This window comes from Phyllostomus hastatus, unplaced genomic scaffold (genome assembly GCF_019186645.2).
Source record: "Phyllostomus hastatus isolate PE091 unplaced genomic scaffold, TTU_PhHast_1.1 phas_scaffold_129, whole genome shotgun sequence".
Lineage (NCBI taxonomy): Eukaryota > Metazoa > Chordata > Mammalia > Chiroptera > Phyllostomidae > Phyllostomus > Phyllostomus hastatus.
The window spans coordinates 4,366,889-4,384,668 of NW_025334009.1; the positions used below are offsets into that span (position 1 = coordinate 4,366,889).

Sequence of the window (17,780 nt, forward strand, 5' to 3'; positions counted from 1 at the left end):
GTCCGTCGTGCCTTGCTTGGATAAAGCCAGAGTGAGCCTAGGATGTCCTGAAGGGTTAGGGACCTGTGTCCATCTTTCCAAGATGACAACAGCGGAGGGCTGGGAGGGTGGTCTGTGGGAACTGTGGGCTCCTAGCGTAGGGTCCACCACTGTCCAAGCGCAGGGGACTCGTTCTCCATCCGTATCATAGTCCCTTTTCCCTGCGGCTGCGGTCTTGACTCTCCCGAGGTTCAGAGAATGCTGCCCTGAGAGAACAGGGCCGAGGAGCCGGTGCCGCACTGGCAAGCCTCGCATCAGCTCTGGTTTGCCCCAGAAAGCGTCCTGGCCAGCAGCCTAGCTGCTCCCGCTCCCGATCCTGCGCTGAGCTCTTTCGGTGCGGGTTATCTTCCCCAGAACCTTATGAGCTGTACCTCCGACTGGTTCCGGCCCGCGCTCCACCCCGTGATTCTAATTGGTCGCAGGGCCGTTGAGCCCCGCCCCCGAGGGTTCGTCCAATCCGAACTCAATCTTCAGGTTCCACCTCCACGTTTCGTATAGCCACTTCCGGTCCTACCCCGGAAGTCGAGCTGTAGAGCCAAATTTGAAGGAGCTGAAACGCGGGGGCGCGGCCAAGAAGCTGGATCCTTCGCGGTTTCCTCGGCTGCCTGGGCCTGTTGAGTCCAGTGATCATGCCTATCCGTGCACTATGCACCATCTGCTCTGACTTCTTCGACCACTCGCGCGACGTGGCCGCCATCCACTGCGGCCACACCTTCCACCTGCAGTGGTGAGTGCCCACTGTTTCGGGGCTGGGCGCCTGCTCCAGTACTGCTACAGGATTGGGGGGTGTCGGGCCTCTGGGCTGCCAGCCCCTGGATCCCAGACGGGTGATGAGGATGGCACTAGACGGGGCCCCAGAGGTCTCCGACCTGGGCAGAGGAGGGTCAGGGCAGACTTTCCGCCGGTGGTGACAGCTGAGCTGAGAGACCCGGGGGACCGAGTTAGCTCAGTGAAGAGAGGAAGGAGTAGGGGCATTCGTGATCGGCTTGCAAAGAGATGTGACTTCAAAACTATTAGCCCGGGCGGAGGCGAGCTCTCACCAAACTGACGAGCCCTTTTGATTCTTCGAGGTAGAAACCTGGTAGGCCTCTGGCTACCCGATTTGTTGGGGTTTGCTTGACGGTTTGCAATGCTTCTCTCCAGAGTGATCTCTTGGGTCAGACACCGCAAGCAAAAGTCAGTTAACATCTAAGGACAAGGAGGTGCTCCCTGACCAAGCCGTGCTGCTGACCCTATGGGGCCATTCTACTGAGTACAGACGGTGGGCAAAGATTCCTCTGGCAGCTGCGGGTGGGCTGGTCCAGGGCCCCTTCGCTCCTTTATTTATTGTGGTAAACTGTGCATAACAAACTTTACTATTATTTTCTCTTCGTTTTTTTACTATAACTATTTTTTATTGCAGTAAAGGTATATAACATACAGTTTATCATTTTAACCATTTTTGGACTGTTACAAAGTATTTAACAAAGAAAATTCAATATGAAAAAGTACACAACCCTATTTTAAAATAGACCCTTTGGAGAGGGGTGAACACAGCCATTGTTTATACTCTCCCTGAGGCTTCTAACATGATAGTGGTTCCTCCTTTTGCCACCATTTCGATATAGTTCTGTTGCCCACCAGTGTATTATCTGTCCACATGTTCTCCGGCACAAGAGTCATAAAGGAATCAGATTCCCTCAGTATTCCATGGACATGGTGGCAACCATCTGATTTCAATGATAACTTTTTGTCCACAAGAGTCATAAAGGAATCAGATTCCCTCAGTATTCCATGGACATGGTGGCAACCATCTGATTTCAATGATAACTTTTTGTCCATAATTTTTTCTTTAACTTGGGAGGGTGAACTTTGCACATGGGGTTGACTCGGTGAGCTCAAAGATGCCTTTCATTTGGACCATTTTTAAGTGTACAAATCAGTGGCATTAAGTACGTTAACGATGTTGTGTAACCACTACCATCTATTTCCAGAACTTTTCCATCATTCCAGACAAATAACACTGTACCCCTTCAACAATCGCTCTCCATCCCCCATCCTCAAAGCCCCCAGAAACCTCTATTTTACCTTCTGTCTCCTCGAAGTTTCCTATTCTAGGGGTCTCATAAAAGCGGAATCACACAGTAGGTGTGTTTTTGAGCCTGGAATCATCTTTTCAAGGTTAATCCATATTGTAGCATGTATGAGAATTTTTTCCTTTTTTAAAAAAGAATATTTTTTAATTAAAAAAATTGATGAGAGAGAGAGAGAAGCCATCGATTTGTTGTCCCACACATTTATGTAGTTACTGGTTGATTCCCATAAATGGCCTGACCGGGGATCGAAGCCACAACCTTGGTATCTGGAAACTCTCTAATCACCTGAGCTATCCAGCCAGGGTGAGAGTTTCATCCCCTTTTATGACTAAATAATATTCTGTTACATGGAAATGCCACATTTTGCTTATCCCTTTATCTGTGAATGGACCTTGGTTTGTTTCCATGTTTTGGCTACTATGAATTATGCTATTATAAATATTGGTATACGAGTATATATGTTCGAGTCCCTGCTTTCATTTCTCTTTTTAAAATGTTTTATTCATTTTGTTTTTAGAGAGAGGGAGAGGGAGGAAGAAAGAGAGAAAAGGGAGCACCAGTTGGTTGCGCCATGACCAGGGACTGAACCCTGGCCTGTGCTCCGACCGGGAATTAAACCGACGACCTTTCACTTTGTGGGATGGTGCCTGGCCGACTGAGCCACGTGGGTCAGCTTTCATTCCTTTTGGGCTGTGCCCAGAGGTGGAAGTACTAGGTCATGGGTGATGCGATGAGTAATTTTTTTGAGAAACTGCCTTGCTGTCTTCCGCACCAGCTGCACTAGGGCTCCAGTTTCTCCGCGTCCTTGTCAACACTTGTGACTTTCTGTCTCTGTCTTGTTTTTGTGATGGCCGTCTCTCCAGGTGTCTCCTTTTCTAACGTGTGTGTTTATAGCTATCAGTTTCCCGAGTAGCACTGTATTTGCTGTCTTTCATGAGTCTTGGGTATATTGTGTTTTCATTCATTTAAGATGTTTTCTAATTTCCCTTGTAATCTCTCCTCTACCCATTGATTGTTTAAAAGCGTGTTGTTTAATTTCCTTGTATTTGTGAATTGTCCATTTTTCTTCTGTTACTGATTTTTGGTTTCATTCCATTGTGATCAGAAAAGATACTTTGTATGATTTCAGTCTTTTAAAATTTATTAAGACTTGTTTTGTGGCCCAACATATGGTCTGTCCTGGAGAATGTTCCATGTGCACTTGAGAAAAATAGGTATTCGGCTGTTATTGGGTGGAGTATACATGTCTGTTAGATCTAGTGGCTTTATTTCATTGTTCAGTTCTCTGTGTCTGATTGATTGTTTTGTCCGTGATTGAAAGTGTCGGGTATTGACATCTTCAGTTTTTGTTGTAGAGCTATCGATTTCTCCCTTCGATTCTCTCCAATTTTTTTCATATATTTTGGGGCTCTGTTGTTAGGTGCATATGTGTTTATAATTGTTATTGCTTCTCAGATTGGAACTTTTATCAATATATAAAGTCCTTCTTGTCTCTTATAACCTTTTGATTTTTTGTCTTCCTTAAAGTCTATTTTGTCTGACAGTTAAGTAGGCACCTCAGCTCTCTTTGTTAATATTTTTCTTATCGTGGTTGGGATTCATTAAATTTCTTCAATTTGTGGAATGATCTCTTTAATTAGCTTTGGAAAATTACCAGCAATTATCTCTTCCTGTATTGCCTCTGTTCCATTGTGTCTTCTATATTAGTTTGTCATTTCTGCTGTGACAAATGACCACCGACTTAGTGACTTACAGCAACGCTGACATGTCGTCTTATAGTTCCAGACGTCAGAAGTAGAAAGTGGGTCGTGCTGGGTTAACCTCGAGGTTCGTGGGTGGGGGTTCCCTTTGGCTCACGGCCCCTCTCTCCATCTGCAAAGCCGGCCGTGTTGCCTCTTCAGATCTCTCTGCACGCCTCTGACACTCCTGTCCGCTTGTAGTGTCCTTGTGATCACACGGGGCACACCTGGATGGATAATCCCCTATCTGAAGACCCTTAGTAAACCACCTCTGCAAAACCAGTCTTGTCATAGAAGGTCAGGTACTCACGGGTTTTAGAAATTAGGGGGTAGCCTTCTCGGGCGAGGACATTATCCTCCCTCACGCTCTTTCTGGAACTCCCGATTGCGTGTGAGCGCTGCACTGTCTCACAGAGTCTTCTGTGCGGCTCACATCTCTTTAATTCTCGGTCTTGCCTCCGACCTGCTGTTCCGGGTACTGAGTCTTCAGCTGTGCCCAGACTGCTGTGAAACCCATCCGCTGACTTCTTAACTTTGGCCATTTTTTCAGTTTTAGCACTTCTGCTTGGTCACCTTTTATTTTCGGATCCTCTACCAATATTTGCAGTCTTGGTCTGGTTTATTTCACATGTCGTGTCGTGGCCCGTGTCTGACGTCTCTGAGGGTGTGTCTTCGTTGGCACTTCTAGCGCTTCTTTTCTCGTGCGACTGTTTACTTAAAAAAAAACCTATTTTGTTGAAATATAGCCTGTCACATAAAAGTGCACATACAGTAGAGGTGTGGCTTGCACAGCTGTCACAAGCTGAAGGAGACGGGAAAGAAGACACCAGCGGTCCAGGAACCGCCCGTGCGCCCGTCCGGTTCCCGCTCACCGCTCACCGCTCACGTGCGGGGACCCGCCGTCCTGACTTCCCCCAGCACGGATGAGTCTTGCCTACTGTTCTACTCCATGTAAACGCAGTCGTGCATGGTATACCTTTTGTTAGTATCTGGCGTCTCTTCCTCCGTGTTATGTTTTTGGGATTCATTTATAACATTCTTCTGAGTCGTAGATTCATTCGTTCTCACTGCTGTGTAGTGTTCTGTTGTGTATGGTTAGCTTGGATTATATGTTGTGTGTAGTATCTGAAAAGGCATCTATAGAAGAGAGGCCCAGGACGATGGTGTCATCTTCCAGAAAGCACTGTGTCTCCCTTGTCCCCGGGCGTGGGGGAGTCCGCTCGTAGGGGGCGGCTTTAAAGTTTAAGGCTTGAGGTTTTGTTGGACCAGCCAGACAGATGATGCAAAGCTGGGCTGGGTTTTCCTTTTACCGTTTCTTGCTTTTACTTCTAGTTTTCCCTTTGTTTGAAAATATAGCCTTCTGGAGTCTCAGCTAAAGAGGGGGTGTTATTAGGGTCCCCATCTCGAGGGACCCTGGGTTTTGACTGTCGCTCCCTGTCGAAGCCTAGGAGGTTCACAAGAGAGCAGCTCAGCGGTGGGAAGGGCCAAGCCAGCAGGGCCAGGAAAGGGCCTCGTGGGGTGTGCTGTCACCGCCCGTGGCGCTGTCCCCTGTGTGGGCAGGCGTCGGCCGAGGCAGGGCAGGACAGGCAGGACAGGCCCCTCTGCGGTCAGAGTGCCCACCGGCCCATGTGTCTCCAGCCAAGCCCTGGCTCACCGGTCTGTTCTCCTGCGTCTCATTGCAGCCTCATCCAGTGGTTCGATACAGCGCCCAGTCGGACCTGCCCACAGTGCCGAATCCAGGTGAGGCTGGCGGGGCGGAAACACCTCAGCCTAAGGCATCTCCTCCTTGCCAGCGTGCAGGAAGGAGGAAAGGTCTCTGAAGCCGACACCTTTCTTCGACCCTTTCGGACCCTCATGGTTTGAGGCTGGTCGAAGCTCAGCAGTGCTTCCGAGCGGCTCGGCAGGCCTGCCTGTGCCCACGGGCGGCTGGCAGATGCCTCGCTGCCTGGCTCATTCTCTCCCTGGGCAGATCTGGCCCCCTTCGCTGCCTTTCCCTATTTCCTCAGTGCCCGGTACCTCGAGCTGGGGAGTCTTCTGAGGGGTCCCCATCTGGGTCTGCAGGGACAAGGCGTCAGTAGCCACCAGCCAATCACTGGCTCGGGGCCCCGACAGGGCTACCACCGTCCTCCTTACCCAAGACCCAGCCGTGCGCTCACTCTCTCTCGTTCCCCCTCCAGGTCGGCAAGAGAACCATCATCAATAAGCTCTTCTTTGACCTTGCCCAGGACGAGGAGGGCGTCCTAGATGCCGAATTCCTAAAGGTACCCAGGATGCGTCTCCTGCCCCTGCACCCCCAGCCTCTGAGGGTTCCCTCTGCCCCCACCCAGGGAGAGTGCCCAGAGTGGGGGGCAGATTTGCGGAGGGGAGACTTGGCAGGAAGTTCACGGCAGAGGCAAGGAGAGCAGAGAACAAGGAAAACTGAGGCCCTCAGTGGGGACGTGCCCTGTGAGGCTTCCCTGTGGGACTCCAAAGCAGCTCTGACTCGGGGTCAGAGAGCTGTCTCAAGGCCCCCTCGCCTTGCCAAGGCTCTGCGACCATCCTCCTTGGCCCACTTTGCTGTGCGGACAGTTAGGGACAGATGAGAACACAGTTCTAGTCCTCAGCTGGGGAAGATAGACGGACCCTCTGTTTACAAACCTGGCTGTGTCTCACACTGCCTGGGAGCTGGGCACACACCAGGCGCCTGTGCCTTTCCCGGGCCAGTAGCAGAGGGCGGAGCCCCCGGAAACAGCCCGTGCAGCCGGGGCAGAAGCCCGCACTGCGGACAAGGATGGGTGCGTCCCCTCCTGCACCCCTGCTGCTTTTCCTCTGGGTCTGAGATGCGGCTTCCTTTGCGCGCGAGGGGGCCGGTGGGCAGGAACCTCGAGCAAGTGGGGCTGGGGTTCGCAAGGGAACCCGGGCCCCGAGGGCTAATTTGCGGGACCTCTGTCAGATCAGGGCTCCTTTGGCCCTGGCTCCAGGGTGCCATGGTGTCCTTGAAACCTCCCTGCTTCGGGAACATGGAGCTTTTGTGCTTAAAGCCAGCATGTTCATCGTCATGGTAACTGCTCCCAGTTTTAAGCCGTGTCCTCCCCGTGATACAGGCAACAAAGGCAGCTCCGTTTCGTTCCAGCTTTCAAAGTCAGATCCAGGAGACAGGGGGGCGAGGGCTTGGAACGCACCTGCGTGCGTGTGGCAGGAGCCGGGGGCCCGGGGGAGTTTTCCTTCTTGGGCGGCCCCTGCACGCCCTTCTCGGCCCGCCACTTCCACCTGGAGACGCTCGGCCCGCGCTGACCGGCCCGGCCACCGAACCTACCTGCCCCGGAGTCCTGAGTGGACAGTTTGGCCACATGGGGCTTTTCCACCTACGGGGTCACGCGTGAGGTTCTGAGTCTGTGTTGACCCGGGGAGGATGGTCTGGAGGAGGATCTGTCTGGTTCCATCCGTGCAAGGGTCCTCACGGACCCTTGGCCAAGCCTGCTGCTTCTGCAGAGCCTGCTTTTCCTGCTTGTGGACGAGGCCCCGCCCCCGCTCTCGCCCACAGGGATGTCGAACCCTCTGGGCTCGTGAGCAGGGCCTGGGCTGAGCCTCACCCCAGCCTCTCAGCGGCCCTGCAGCCGTGCTCCGCGGCGCGCACACAGGCCTCAGTGGCTCACACAGCCTGCTTGGGACCTGGCACGCGTGAGGTTTCACCCCGGGGCCCAGAGCTGCCCCGGCTCACCGGCCACACTCCGTCCTGGGCTGGCAGATCTGTGGCGCACAGCCAGCTTAGAGCTTGGAAGAAAGGTGGGCTGAAGCAGGCAGGAGCCCAGGCTGGAGGGCAGGAGTGGTGGCCCAGGGTCCTTGGCCATGGCCACCTTGTGTCCCCGCTGAGGGCAGCTGGTGCCCAGAGACGGTGCGGGCCGGCCCGGGGCCGAGGAAGCAGCGGAAGCCGCCGCCAGGGGACGGAGTGCGCAGGCCCAGCCTCTCATCTCTTACTCCGTTCTGCCTCTTTCCCCTTCTGGGGGTCTTGTCCCTGAGATTGTCTGCCCCCGTCTTGCCCGGTTTTTTAAAAAAAAGTGCACGGAGTCGAAGCAAGGCGTATGTCTGCATGGTGGGCTTAGCCTGGCCCTGGGGGGCAGCAGAGAGCAACAGGCTTCATCCTCCCCGCCCCACCCCCCATGGGCGGCCCACAGCCCCGAGGAGGCCGGGGGAGGCCGGCCATGGTGTCTTGCTGCTGCTGCTCATGGTGGGTGTTGCCTTACAGAATGAACTGGACAACGTCAGGGCCCAGCTGTCCCACAAAGGTGAGTTAGCGAGAGACGAGGGCCTGTGGGCAGCCTTGGACTTGGGAGCTGGCGGGAGCGGCGCTGGGAGGAAAGCTTCCAGCCTGCAGGTGGGGCCGGGCCTCACCCTGCTCTGTGCACCGAGCGTCTTGCCCAAGCCCATGACCCAAAGGGAGAGGCAGGGCTGGTGACCGAAGCCATCCACCTCGCCCAGGACCGGGCTGGGAGGGGCTGCCTGACGCACCAGAGTGTGTGGAGGAGAGGTGTCGGCCACGGAGTTTGGCAGGAACCTGCATGACTTCTGGGCTGATGCAATAACTAGGCCCGTGGGAGTGGGGAGCAGTGGAGTCTTTACCCAGGGGGACCCAAGCCGCAGAAAGAGGGTCTTGTCCCGTGAATGAGGCTCTGGCTCGGCTTCCCTGCTTCGGGGCGTGCCAGAGAGAGAAGCTCGCCACCCGGTTTTCTGGCCTGGGGCTTGCTCGTCACTTGTCTCTGGGGTGGGCTGCAGGGGCCCAGAAGCCCAGGCTGTCGTGCTGACAGGTGGGTGGGTCTGTCCCTGCCCGCCCCCACCCCCGCCCGCTCCAGAGAGGGAGAAACGGGACAGCCAGGACATCATCGACACGCTGCGGGCCACACTGGATGAACGCAACGCCACCGTGGAGTCTCTGCAGAGGGCCCTGGACGAGGCCGAGATGCTGTGCTCCACCCTCAAGGTGCGTCCCCAGGTCCCGCAGGCGCGGTTGATGGGAGATGGGAGACGCAGCCCCAGCCCGGCCCCCCCACGCCAGACGCAGCCAGTCCTGCCTCGGGCAGCGGCTCGGTGCGCGCCGTTGTAACAGGGAGGCGAGTCCCCTGGCCCCCCAGCCCCCCAAACTGTGCCCACCTGGCTCGTAGGAAAAAGGCCACGTGGGCCACACCTATACACTTTGTCCCAAGTAGTTCGGAGAGGGGAGGGCTCCCCCACACTCCGTGGAGGGGCTGCTCAGCCATGACCTTGGTGCGGCTGGGCCGTGTTTCCAGAGCGGCGGGCACTCCACTGACGAAGCTGGCCCGGAGGAGCCGCCGTCCGCACTCGAGTCCCTGGTCGGGCCGCTCTCTGGAGCCAGATCAAACAGACCCCAGGGAGGAGCAGAGGCCTTTGAAGCTGGCTGCGCTGAGCTGGCCGCGCAGATCAAAGCCTGCAGAGCCAGCCGCTCTAGATCCAGATGCATTTGCTATCAGCCTGGGTCGGTGAGCCTCTTGCTCTCCAAGGGGCACGAGGCGATTGATCTGAACCCACAATCGGTGTTCTGGCCCTGTAGCCAGGAGCGGTCGTCGCGGGGTGCCATTCGAAAGGGGAAGGGAGGCGTCCTTGCGAACAGACTGGGCCCCGAGCTGTTCACTGTCCGTGTTCCTGCTTGGTGGCCGGTCCGGACTGTGTGGCCTGGCCAGTGGAGGGGAAGGAGCGGTCAGCACCCGGCTGCAGAGTGGGCGCCTCTGACGGCGTTCCCAGCAGTGGCGTGGTCCTGTGCCGAGGGCAGCCTGGCCGCTGCCCCGGGCTCGGCCCTGCTGTCCTGGCCACTGTCTGTGAGTCTGCACAGCATGTGCCGTGAGGCCGGGGCACGGGAGTGTGGCGGCCCACAAGGGGCCCGGGGTGCTGGCCTTGGGCTGCACCTCTGGTAAGACCTGTCTCGGGGGATGCAAGCAAGGAGGCGGCGCGGCTGCTGGCCCAGGAGCCTTGCCCCCCGAGGGTCGGGGTGCGTGGTTCTCAGCATCTGCAGAAGCAGAGAGTCCCAGGGTGGAGCCACCCTCTGAGCAACAGGTACGCGTGGGTGTGTTTGCTCTGCAGAAGCAGATGAAGTTCCTGGAGCAGCAGCAGGATGAGACCAGACAAGCACGGGAGGAGGCCCGCCGGCTCAGGGGCAAGATGCAGACCATGGAGCGGTGAGCGTGGAGCGGGGGCCGGCCCTGTGCCTTGCTCCCAGCGCCCCCGGGTGGCACAGCCCACAGGACCACGGCGGGAGTTGAGTCACCTCTGTGGCTCTGATCTCCATAGGCCGAGGGGGGACTCGGGCCGGCTGGGTCTCTTTGCTCGGGCTCTGGGCACCGGTTGCCTGTGGCCACACGATCTGGCAGGTCTTTTGCTCCAAGAACCACTCTCCAGGGACTCCTGGCCTTGAGGACCTCTGCCAGACCCCCTCTTCCCCAGAGGCACCCCTGCAGCTGCGCTCAGCTCTGCTGTGGGGCTTCTCTGGGCAGACCCGCCTGCTAAAGCATCCTGGCAGGCCAGGCTGTCGCCATAGCAACAGTAGCAAGGGGAGGCAGAGCTGCACTGGGTACCTACCCATCAGCCTCCAGATTTTAAACGCCGTGGGCTGGGTGTTTTTCAGGATCGAGCACCTACTCAAGAGCCAGCGGCCTGAAGTGGAGGAGATGATCCGAGACATGGGCGTGGGCCAGTCAGCGGTGGAGCAGCTGGCTGTGTACTGCGTGTCCCTCAAGAAGTGCGTCCTCTGGCCCCTCTGCCCGAGCCCGGGAGCTGGGCCGCGGCACCCCGGCCGTGCCCCCACCTGCTGCCCCGCTCTTGCAAGGCAGCGCGGGCGGGGTGAAGGGGCAAGCCCTGGAGCCGTGTTGCCTCGGTTTGAGCCCTGGCCCTCCCTCTCACCGTGTGGCCAGAGCTGTGTTTTAGCCTCTGTGGCCCTCAGCTTACTGAGTGGAGATAGTAATGACTGGCCTCTCAGGGTTGTTGAGAGTGGGGTGATGATAGCAGTATTCCAAGGAGGCCGGCTCAGCTCTGCGAACTGTCAGCCCCATCATGGTACTGGCAGCCTGTTTCCCGTCAGCACTGTTACTGACCCTGCCAGCTTGTGTCGGGACTTCGCTCAGATCCTCCAGTCCTGTGGGCAGGGGTTTGGGGAGACAGCCACTTAGCTGACAGGCACTGCGGATCCCAGATGCCTCCTGTGGGGGCCGGGTGGCACGGGGGGCCTCCTGCGTGAGGCCGGGGCTTCCCGCGCACCCTCTCAAACCACCAGCACCTGCAGGGCGGGCGGAGCATGGCTCTCTCCGCACTGGGTGCGGACCCCCTCAGTGCCAGCCTGCCGAGCTCCGGCGTCAGAGCAGGAAGGAGAGCAGGGGCGGGGCTGGGCTGGGCTTCGTGTCTGGCTGGTGCTCGGTCTGACCAGTCTTTCTTTGGCCCCCGTGTAGAGAGTACGAGAACCTGAAAGAGGCGCGCAAGGCCTCCGGGGAGCTAGCAGAGAAGCTGAAGAAGGACTTGTTTTCTTCCAAAAGCAAGGTACCTTAGTGGGGTGCGGAGGGCGGAGGGAGCGGTGGCTGTTCTTTTCCCAGGCTTGCTCACATCTCCTGAGCGAGGCCACGGGGCCTGGCGGTGCGGCCGAGTCCGTGGGGCTGTCGGAGGACCCACGGAGGCGGGTTACCGGCCTTCACTGGCATTGGCTGTGGCCACGTGGCTTGTCCGCTCAGGCTGGCAGGTCATGTAGGCGCTCTCCTAACACACGCTCCGCCCTGCTCTTCCTGGCTCCTGGGCACCCGTGAGCTGGCAGGAGAGCACAGGTCCCCAGTGCGACAGCTGCAAAGGTCTGCTTTTGTACCAGGCCCAGAGGAGGAGGGCTCTCAGAGCCTGACTCAGTCAGCTCTGCCACGATTATTCCTGGGCCCGGCGCGTCTGTGGCTGCAGGGTATAAGGAACAGCCCTTGCTCCCGGGCGGCTCCAGAAGGACGTTGCTGGACTACAGCCCAGCCCCCCGGAGCTGGGGCTGCCTCACGTGTCCCTATAACCTTCTGGACCCTGGTCTACCACGAGCGCGGGCTGGGTAGCAGCCCATGGGGGCGGGGCACACGGCCGCCCCGTGGCTCACCCTTCACTCCCTGTGCTTCTGTAGTTGCAGACGGTCTACTCGGAGCTGGACCAGACCAAGCTGGAGCTGAGGTCGGCCCAGAAGGATTTGCAGAACGCTGACAAGGAAATCGCGGTGAGGGTCACCCCGGGCCGAAGGGCAGCGAGGGTGGTTTGCGTGCCCTCCGGGAGCGCCGCTGGGCTAGCTGTGCCTGGGACCTGTGCACCAGTCGGCACTGGTGGCTCTGGGCCCCGTGCATCCTCTGGGGTCGGGGCAGGGGGTGGGGACCTTGACCCCGGTCTGGAGCCTGGGCAGACAGCATCGCGGGTCTTCCCTCAAAGTCTGTCTTGTGCCTGCAGCCCCGAGACCAGCAGAGGAGGGGCTTCGCCGCCCCAGCCCCACCGTGGGTTTAAGGCCTGGCTCTGTTCCCAGGGGCCTGGCCTGCTGCGCGCTGGTCGCGCCCTCGGCAGTCCGCCTGCATTCCATGCCTGGCCTTTCCTCCACACTTTTCTCCTTCCTTCCCCAAGAGCCTGAAGAAGAAGCTCACGATGCTGCAGGAAACCCTGAACCTGCCGCCGGTGGACAGTGAGACCGTGAACCGCCTGGTTTTAGAGAGGTGGGTGGACCCCCTGGGCCGGTGCGGGGCCTCGGGCTGGGAGAGCTCCGTGGGAGGGGTCCTCAGTCCCCCTGGCTCTGGTGGGGTGGGTGGTCCACGTGGCCGTGAAGGTGGCCGTGCTCCCGCCCTGGGAGACAGCGAAGGTTTAGCTGGAAAGCAGCTTTGAGGCAGTTCTGGGCTCTGACGAGGAGAGGCCAGGGTGGGCCGGAGAGGGCCTACAGGTGGTCGCAGAAGGGGGAGCAGCGGTGACTGTCCCCGGGCAGCTGTTCATGGGATCGCCCACCAGATGCATCTGTCAGCCCCAGATTCTGAGCCAAGCAGGGAACCACTCACGGAAAGAATTCCCGGCTGGTGCTGGGAGCGTGTGTGTGTGCATGGGAGCTGCCAGCAGAGGGAGCCAAGAGGCAGAGGGATGCGGGCCCCTGCCGGAGCAGACGCCCACCCCCGCCTGCCCCTGAGTGTTCCGTCCTCAGGGCAGTCTGTCACCGGCCGCCTAGCTGAGGCCCAGACAGAGACCCCAGCACCACCCTGGGGACCCAGCCAGCCTCTCACTGAGCCCCTCTCAGTGTCTTTTGGGAAGTCACGCTGTGCCCTCTTCCCGCGTCCAGCCCGAGGCTGGAGCCTGCCCACATCGCTTCTGGGGGCGCCTGCCCCTGCCCCTTGCCGCCACCTCCCCATATGGCCTGTGACCCGCCCTCCCACTCAGCCCATGTGGGCCTGCGGCCCCCCCAGCCGTGCTGCTCTCCCCTAGAACTTCGGGGACGTCTGTGGGCGCTGCTGGTGGTTGCCGGTTCCCTTTGTCGCAGTGGGAAGGTCCTTCACTTCCATCATTTGAGGGTGGCCTCCGGAGGTGACTAGCACCCCCAACCACACAGAGGGTGTTTGGAAGACATCTAGGACCCCCACCAGGCCGTCTCTGATGCTTGGGGGGCTGTTGGCCTGGGCGGCCCCTGTGGTCCTGAGTGACCGGTCCGTCCGCACCTCCAGCCCGGCCCCGGTGGAGATGCTGAGCCTGAAGCTGCGGCGGCCGGCCTTCAGCGACGAGATCGACCTCAACGCCACCTTCGACGTGGATACGCCCCCCGCCCGGCCCGCCGGCGTTCGGCATGGCCACGCCAAGAAGCTCTGCCCAGAGACGGCACAGTAAGTGCAGCAGAGGCCCCAGGCCCTGTCTGCAGCCTGGAGGGGGGGCGGCTGAGGGATCTCTGTGGGCCCCGCCCCAGCGGCTCTGAGCGGCGGATGGGGCGGTGGGGGTCACCCGGCCTTGACCATGGCTTTGGTCCCAGCCGCCTCTCCTCTCCTCTCCTGAGTACGCTCTCCGTCAAAGCCTGTCTCACTGTGTCGTTACCCTTCACCGTCACCCTTCAGACAAGCGTGTTGGGGTGTGAACTGGAGAGAAGGCAGGGGTCCCGGTGGGGGCCAGTACTGGCTAATGGGGTGATGGGTGTGTGCTCGTGGAACGCCTGCCCACCGGGGTCCTGAGCCGGGGACTCCGCACCTCCTCCTCCTCCTCCTCCTCCGCTGTGTGTCTCTCAGCCTCACTCTTGAGGCAGGGCCATCCCACACCGCGGAGCCCAGGCCCCCACCCCCACCTGGGTGGCGGCCTGCAGGGGCAGGCATGGGAGGCTGTGTGGAGCTGCAGTGGGGTGGGTGGGACCCCCACTAGGGGTGCAGGGGCACTGGGGGCGGGGAGGCTTTCTCCTTGGCCACGCAGACCAGGTGTAGTTCAGCACGGGGATGAGAATGACTCTCGTACGTACACGTAGGTACACGCGCTGCTCAGGTAAGGGGGCTCCGGGGCCGAGCAGGCTTCCTCGTAGTCAGAGACCTTGGGCCTGCGAGGAGGCAGTCGAGATGTTGGGCCCTGGAGACGGAGGGGGCCAGGGAGAGGACAGAAGGGACAGCGGGCTGGGTTCCCACCTCCCCCACCTCGGGGCAGAGGCACCTGTGCTGCACGTCGATGAGCAGCGCACCCAGCGCGTGCGGGCGGCAGCCGGGGGCCTTCCGGTGCCTGGTCCGCACTCGGGCCTCCTCGGGTGGCCTTTACTCCTGCGTAAAGCTGGAAAGTGGGGACCCGGGACCTACAGGTTGTCGGGCCTTCTAGAGACATTTCTACCGTGTGTAGGGCCTGCAGGGCACGTGGGGGAGTTTGGGATGCCCCCAGCTTGGATCAGCCTCCGCAGACTCGGAATTGCAGCAAATGAGGGGTCTTCCCATGGTCTTCATGTGGCCCCACCACAGCTCTGGGGACGGGAGCACAGGGTCCAGAGTCAGCAGGCCCTGCCCCTGCCCCTGTGCTCGTGGCTTTGAGAAGCCACAGGGTCAGCTGTATGTCACCACCCTCCCGCCCACCTAGGAGAATACCGGGGAGAGGGTATCCATGGAAACGCTGCATCCTGCTCTGGGGCTGAGAGTGGGAGGCCAGGGCCTGGGGCTGCGCTCTGTTCTGCCCCGGGCCCCGCCTACACAGGGTATCTAGATTATCCAGGGAGGTGGCCTGGCCCTGTGTTCTGAGTGCTTCACGGGCTACTGACCTCACCGAGGGTCTCCTGGAGTGTTAGCCCCTCTCTGGGCAGACAGGATGAGGCCTGAGCTTGTTAGGTGTGTCTGCCCAGACCGGGGCACAGCTGGGTCAGTGGGGCTGTCCTGCCCCACAAGGAGCCTGGGACGCGGTGAGGTGCCTGCCCTGAGTGGCAGCCACGAGACCGGGACACGGTCCACTCTCCGCTGCCCCCACCACGCCGGCAGCCGTGCCTGTCCGGCGACTCGCAGACCCGCACCTGCGGAGAGGGCCGCCGAGGGGCCTCGCCCAGCACCACAGCAGCCGTGCCACACGGTGGCTCTGCTGGGGGTGTGTGCTGAGCCCGGCCACCCTGTCCCTGTGCTCGCTCACCTGCCTCTGCCCTTGTGTCTCACAGCTCTCCCACGCAGGACGCTCCCAAGAAGGTGCCCAAAGGCTGCAGGCAGGTAAGGCCCCCGTCCGCCGCCATCCGGTCCTGGCCCGGACTGAGCACTGAGCGTGAAGCCGGGCTCACGCGGGGGAGGGCCCTCTCAGCCCTGGCCCGGGGCCGACGCCCTTCGGAGCCGCCCTTGGGACCCTGTGCATGGTGCTCCCTGCCCCCCGGTGAGGCATCGGGGGTCCCGATCCTGTCCCGCCACCAGCTCGTCAAGTCTGGCCCTGGCCTGTCCCCTGCAGGAGACGCAGCTCTCGCTGGGCGGCCAGCGCTGCGCGGGAGAGCCTGACGAGGAGCTGGCCGGCGCCTTCCCGCTCTTCATCCGGAACGCCGTCCTGGGCCTGAAGCAGCAGCCCAAGAGGGCCCGGGCAGAGCCCTGCCGCGGCACGGACGCGGTGCGTGTGGCTCCCCACGGGGGCGGGTGCCGGCCCTCGGGGGGGGGGGGGGCGCGGTGGCCAGCCGCCGCCCCCGCCCCCCGGCTCATTAGCCTGGTCCACTCCTCTCTTCTTTGCCTTTAGGTCCGGACGGGCTTCGACGGTCTCGGAGGCCGGACAAAATTCATCCAGCCCGTATCCTTGTTCTGTGGCTCTGGGCGAGCCGAGCTGTCCAGCCCACGCCATCCCTTACCGGCGCCCCCAGGCCCCAGCCTGCCGGGGGCTGCAGCCTCGCGTTTGCAGAGCCAGGCCTCGCTGCGTGCCGCAGGGTGGCCCACCCCCCAGCCTCGGCCTTCCTGCCCTGCTGCGCCCCAACCCCCTCTTTCGGCCTTTTCCTTGACATCTCCTTCAGACGGACACAACTGTGATCCGCCCGCTGCCCGTGAAGCCCAAGGCCAAGGCGAAGCGGAAAGCGGGGGCCAGGAAAGGGCTCCCTCCCTCCCAGGCCAAGCTGGACACTTTCCTGTGGTAGAGAGGACAGTGCGTCTGACCGATGGCCACATGGGTGCTTCTGACTTGTACGTCCAAGACTGGCTCAGCGGGGGTTTGCGGGGCAGGGCCCCCCCTCCCACCAGTCCAGGACCAGCCCCGAAGGCAGTGGTGGACAGGAGGGTGGGGCCGGGGGCAAGGCCCGGAGGGTGTGCCTTCCCGCAGCGCGCCCTGGCCCACCCCGCCACGCTGGGCCTAGCGGTCACTGCCGCCGCCGGCAGGGCTTGCTCCTTGCTGTGGGCCCCTATTTATTGCCCGGCCCACCTGGCAGGCTGCTTCGGGTCGCCCAGACCGGTCGGCGGTGCGGACCAAGGTGCTCAAGGCTGCCAGGCAGCTTCGGCCTGCCCGGGCTTCCGCCTGCTCCGGCTTCTCGCTGGGCAGGGCCTGGGCTGAGCAGAATGGGGAGTGGGCGGAGGGGGGGGGTTGGCAGGGAGAGGATGGGGCGAGGCTTCTGTGTTGAAAATAAAAAAAGATAGACTCTTTTCTTCCTGGGTCTGGGAGCGTGAACTTGCACTTTGGAAGCCGTTCGGCATGACTTCCTGAAGCAGGACCTTCCCCTGGGCTCGGACCCTTAGGCACGCAGCCTCTGAGAGGGCACGAGAGACCCGAGCAGGAATGTGGCCACTGTGGCCTCGTCCGGAGACTGTCCCCTGGGCGCAGCCCAGAGCCCACAGGCGTCTGGTGGGGACCTGGTGGTGGCCTCTGTCGGGGGGCCTAAAGGGACCGCCCAGTGCCCAGTGCCTTTCTGCTGCCTTAGCCAGAACGCCTTTGTCGGGCCCTCAGCAGACGGCAGAGGCAGGGGGGCAGGAGCTTCAGGGGCGCACACAGGGAACGCGGCTGCTGGCTGCAGCCCTCGGGGGGCAGCACTGGGCAGTCCCCGAGGTGTGGGAGAACTCGGGCTCCCAGTCACCGTAACACGCTACTCAGAAGCTAGTTCTCCACCAAACACGGCAAAGCATATAAATAAACGGGAGAGGATGGCTCATTCACGGGAAAAGGAGAATTCCATAGAAACGCTTGCTGACAAATGTTGGAACTGAAAACTATAATAACTGAGGTGAAAGATTCACTATTGCTGGAGTCACAGAACTCGATTGCTTTCTTATATATCATTAGTGAACAATTGAAATTAAAAATACACTAGCATTTACATTAGTACCAAGAAGGAGGAGAAAAAAATATTTAAATATAAATCTAACAAAATATATATAAGATCTTTATGAGGAAGACATTAAAACTTTAATGAAAGGAATTTTTTAAAAGGCTAAAAACATGGAGACATATTCCAGGATTTTTTCCAACTTGATCTACAGAATCAGTGAAATTCCCATAAAAACCCCAGCAGGTTATTTTG

At 59.7% G+C, this 17,780-nt stretch overlaps 1 protein-coding gene and 1 pseudogene across 1 annotated transcript; one reads left to right on the forward strand and one right to left on the reverse strand.

Annotated features, from left to right (window-relative positions):
• Positions 1 to 577: 577 nt before the first annotated feature.
• Positions 578 to 16,824, forward strand: LOC123830649 (TRAF interacting protein). Its single transcript, XM_045857123.1, has 15 exons — positions 578 to 766; positions 5,536 to 5,593; positions 6,031 to 6,114; positions 8,079 to 8,118; positions 8,683 to 8,810; positions 9,926 to 10,020; positions 10,467 to 10,580; positions 11,284 to 11,371; positions 11,979 to 12,068; positions 12,461 to 12,549; positions 13,537 to 13,692; positions 15,468 to 15,516; positions 15,746 to 15,898; positions 16,022 to 16,072; positions 16,290 to 16,824. The coding sequence occupies exons 1-15, from the start codon at positions 669 to 671 to the stop codon at positions 16,407 to 16,409; spliced, it is 1,413 nt and encodes a 470-aa protein (XP_045713079.1). The 5' UTR covers positions 578 to 668; the 3' UTR covers positions 16,410 to 16,824.
• On the reverse strand, positions 1,583 to 1,898 carry LOC123830650 (annotated as a pseudogene).
• Positions 16,825 to 17,780: the final 956 nt, after the last annotated feature.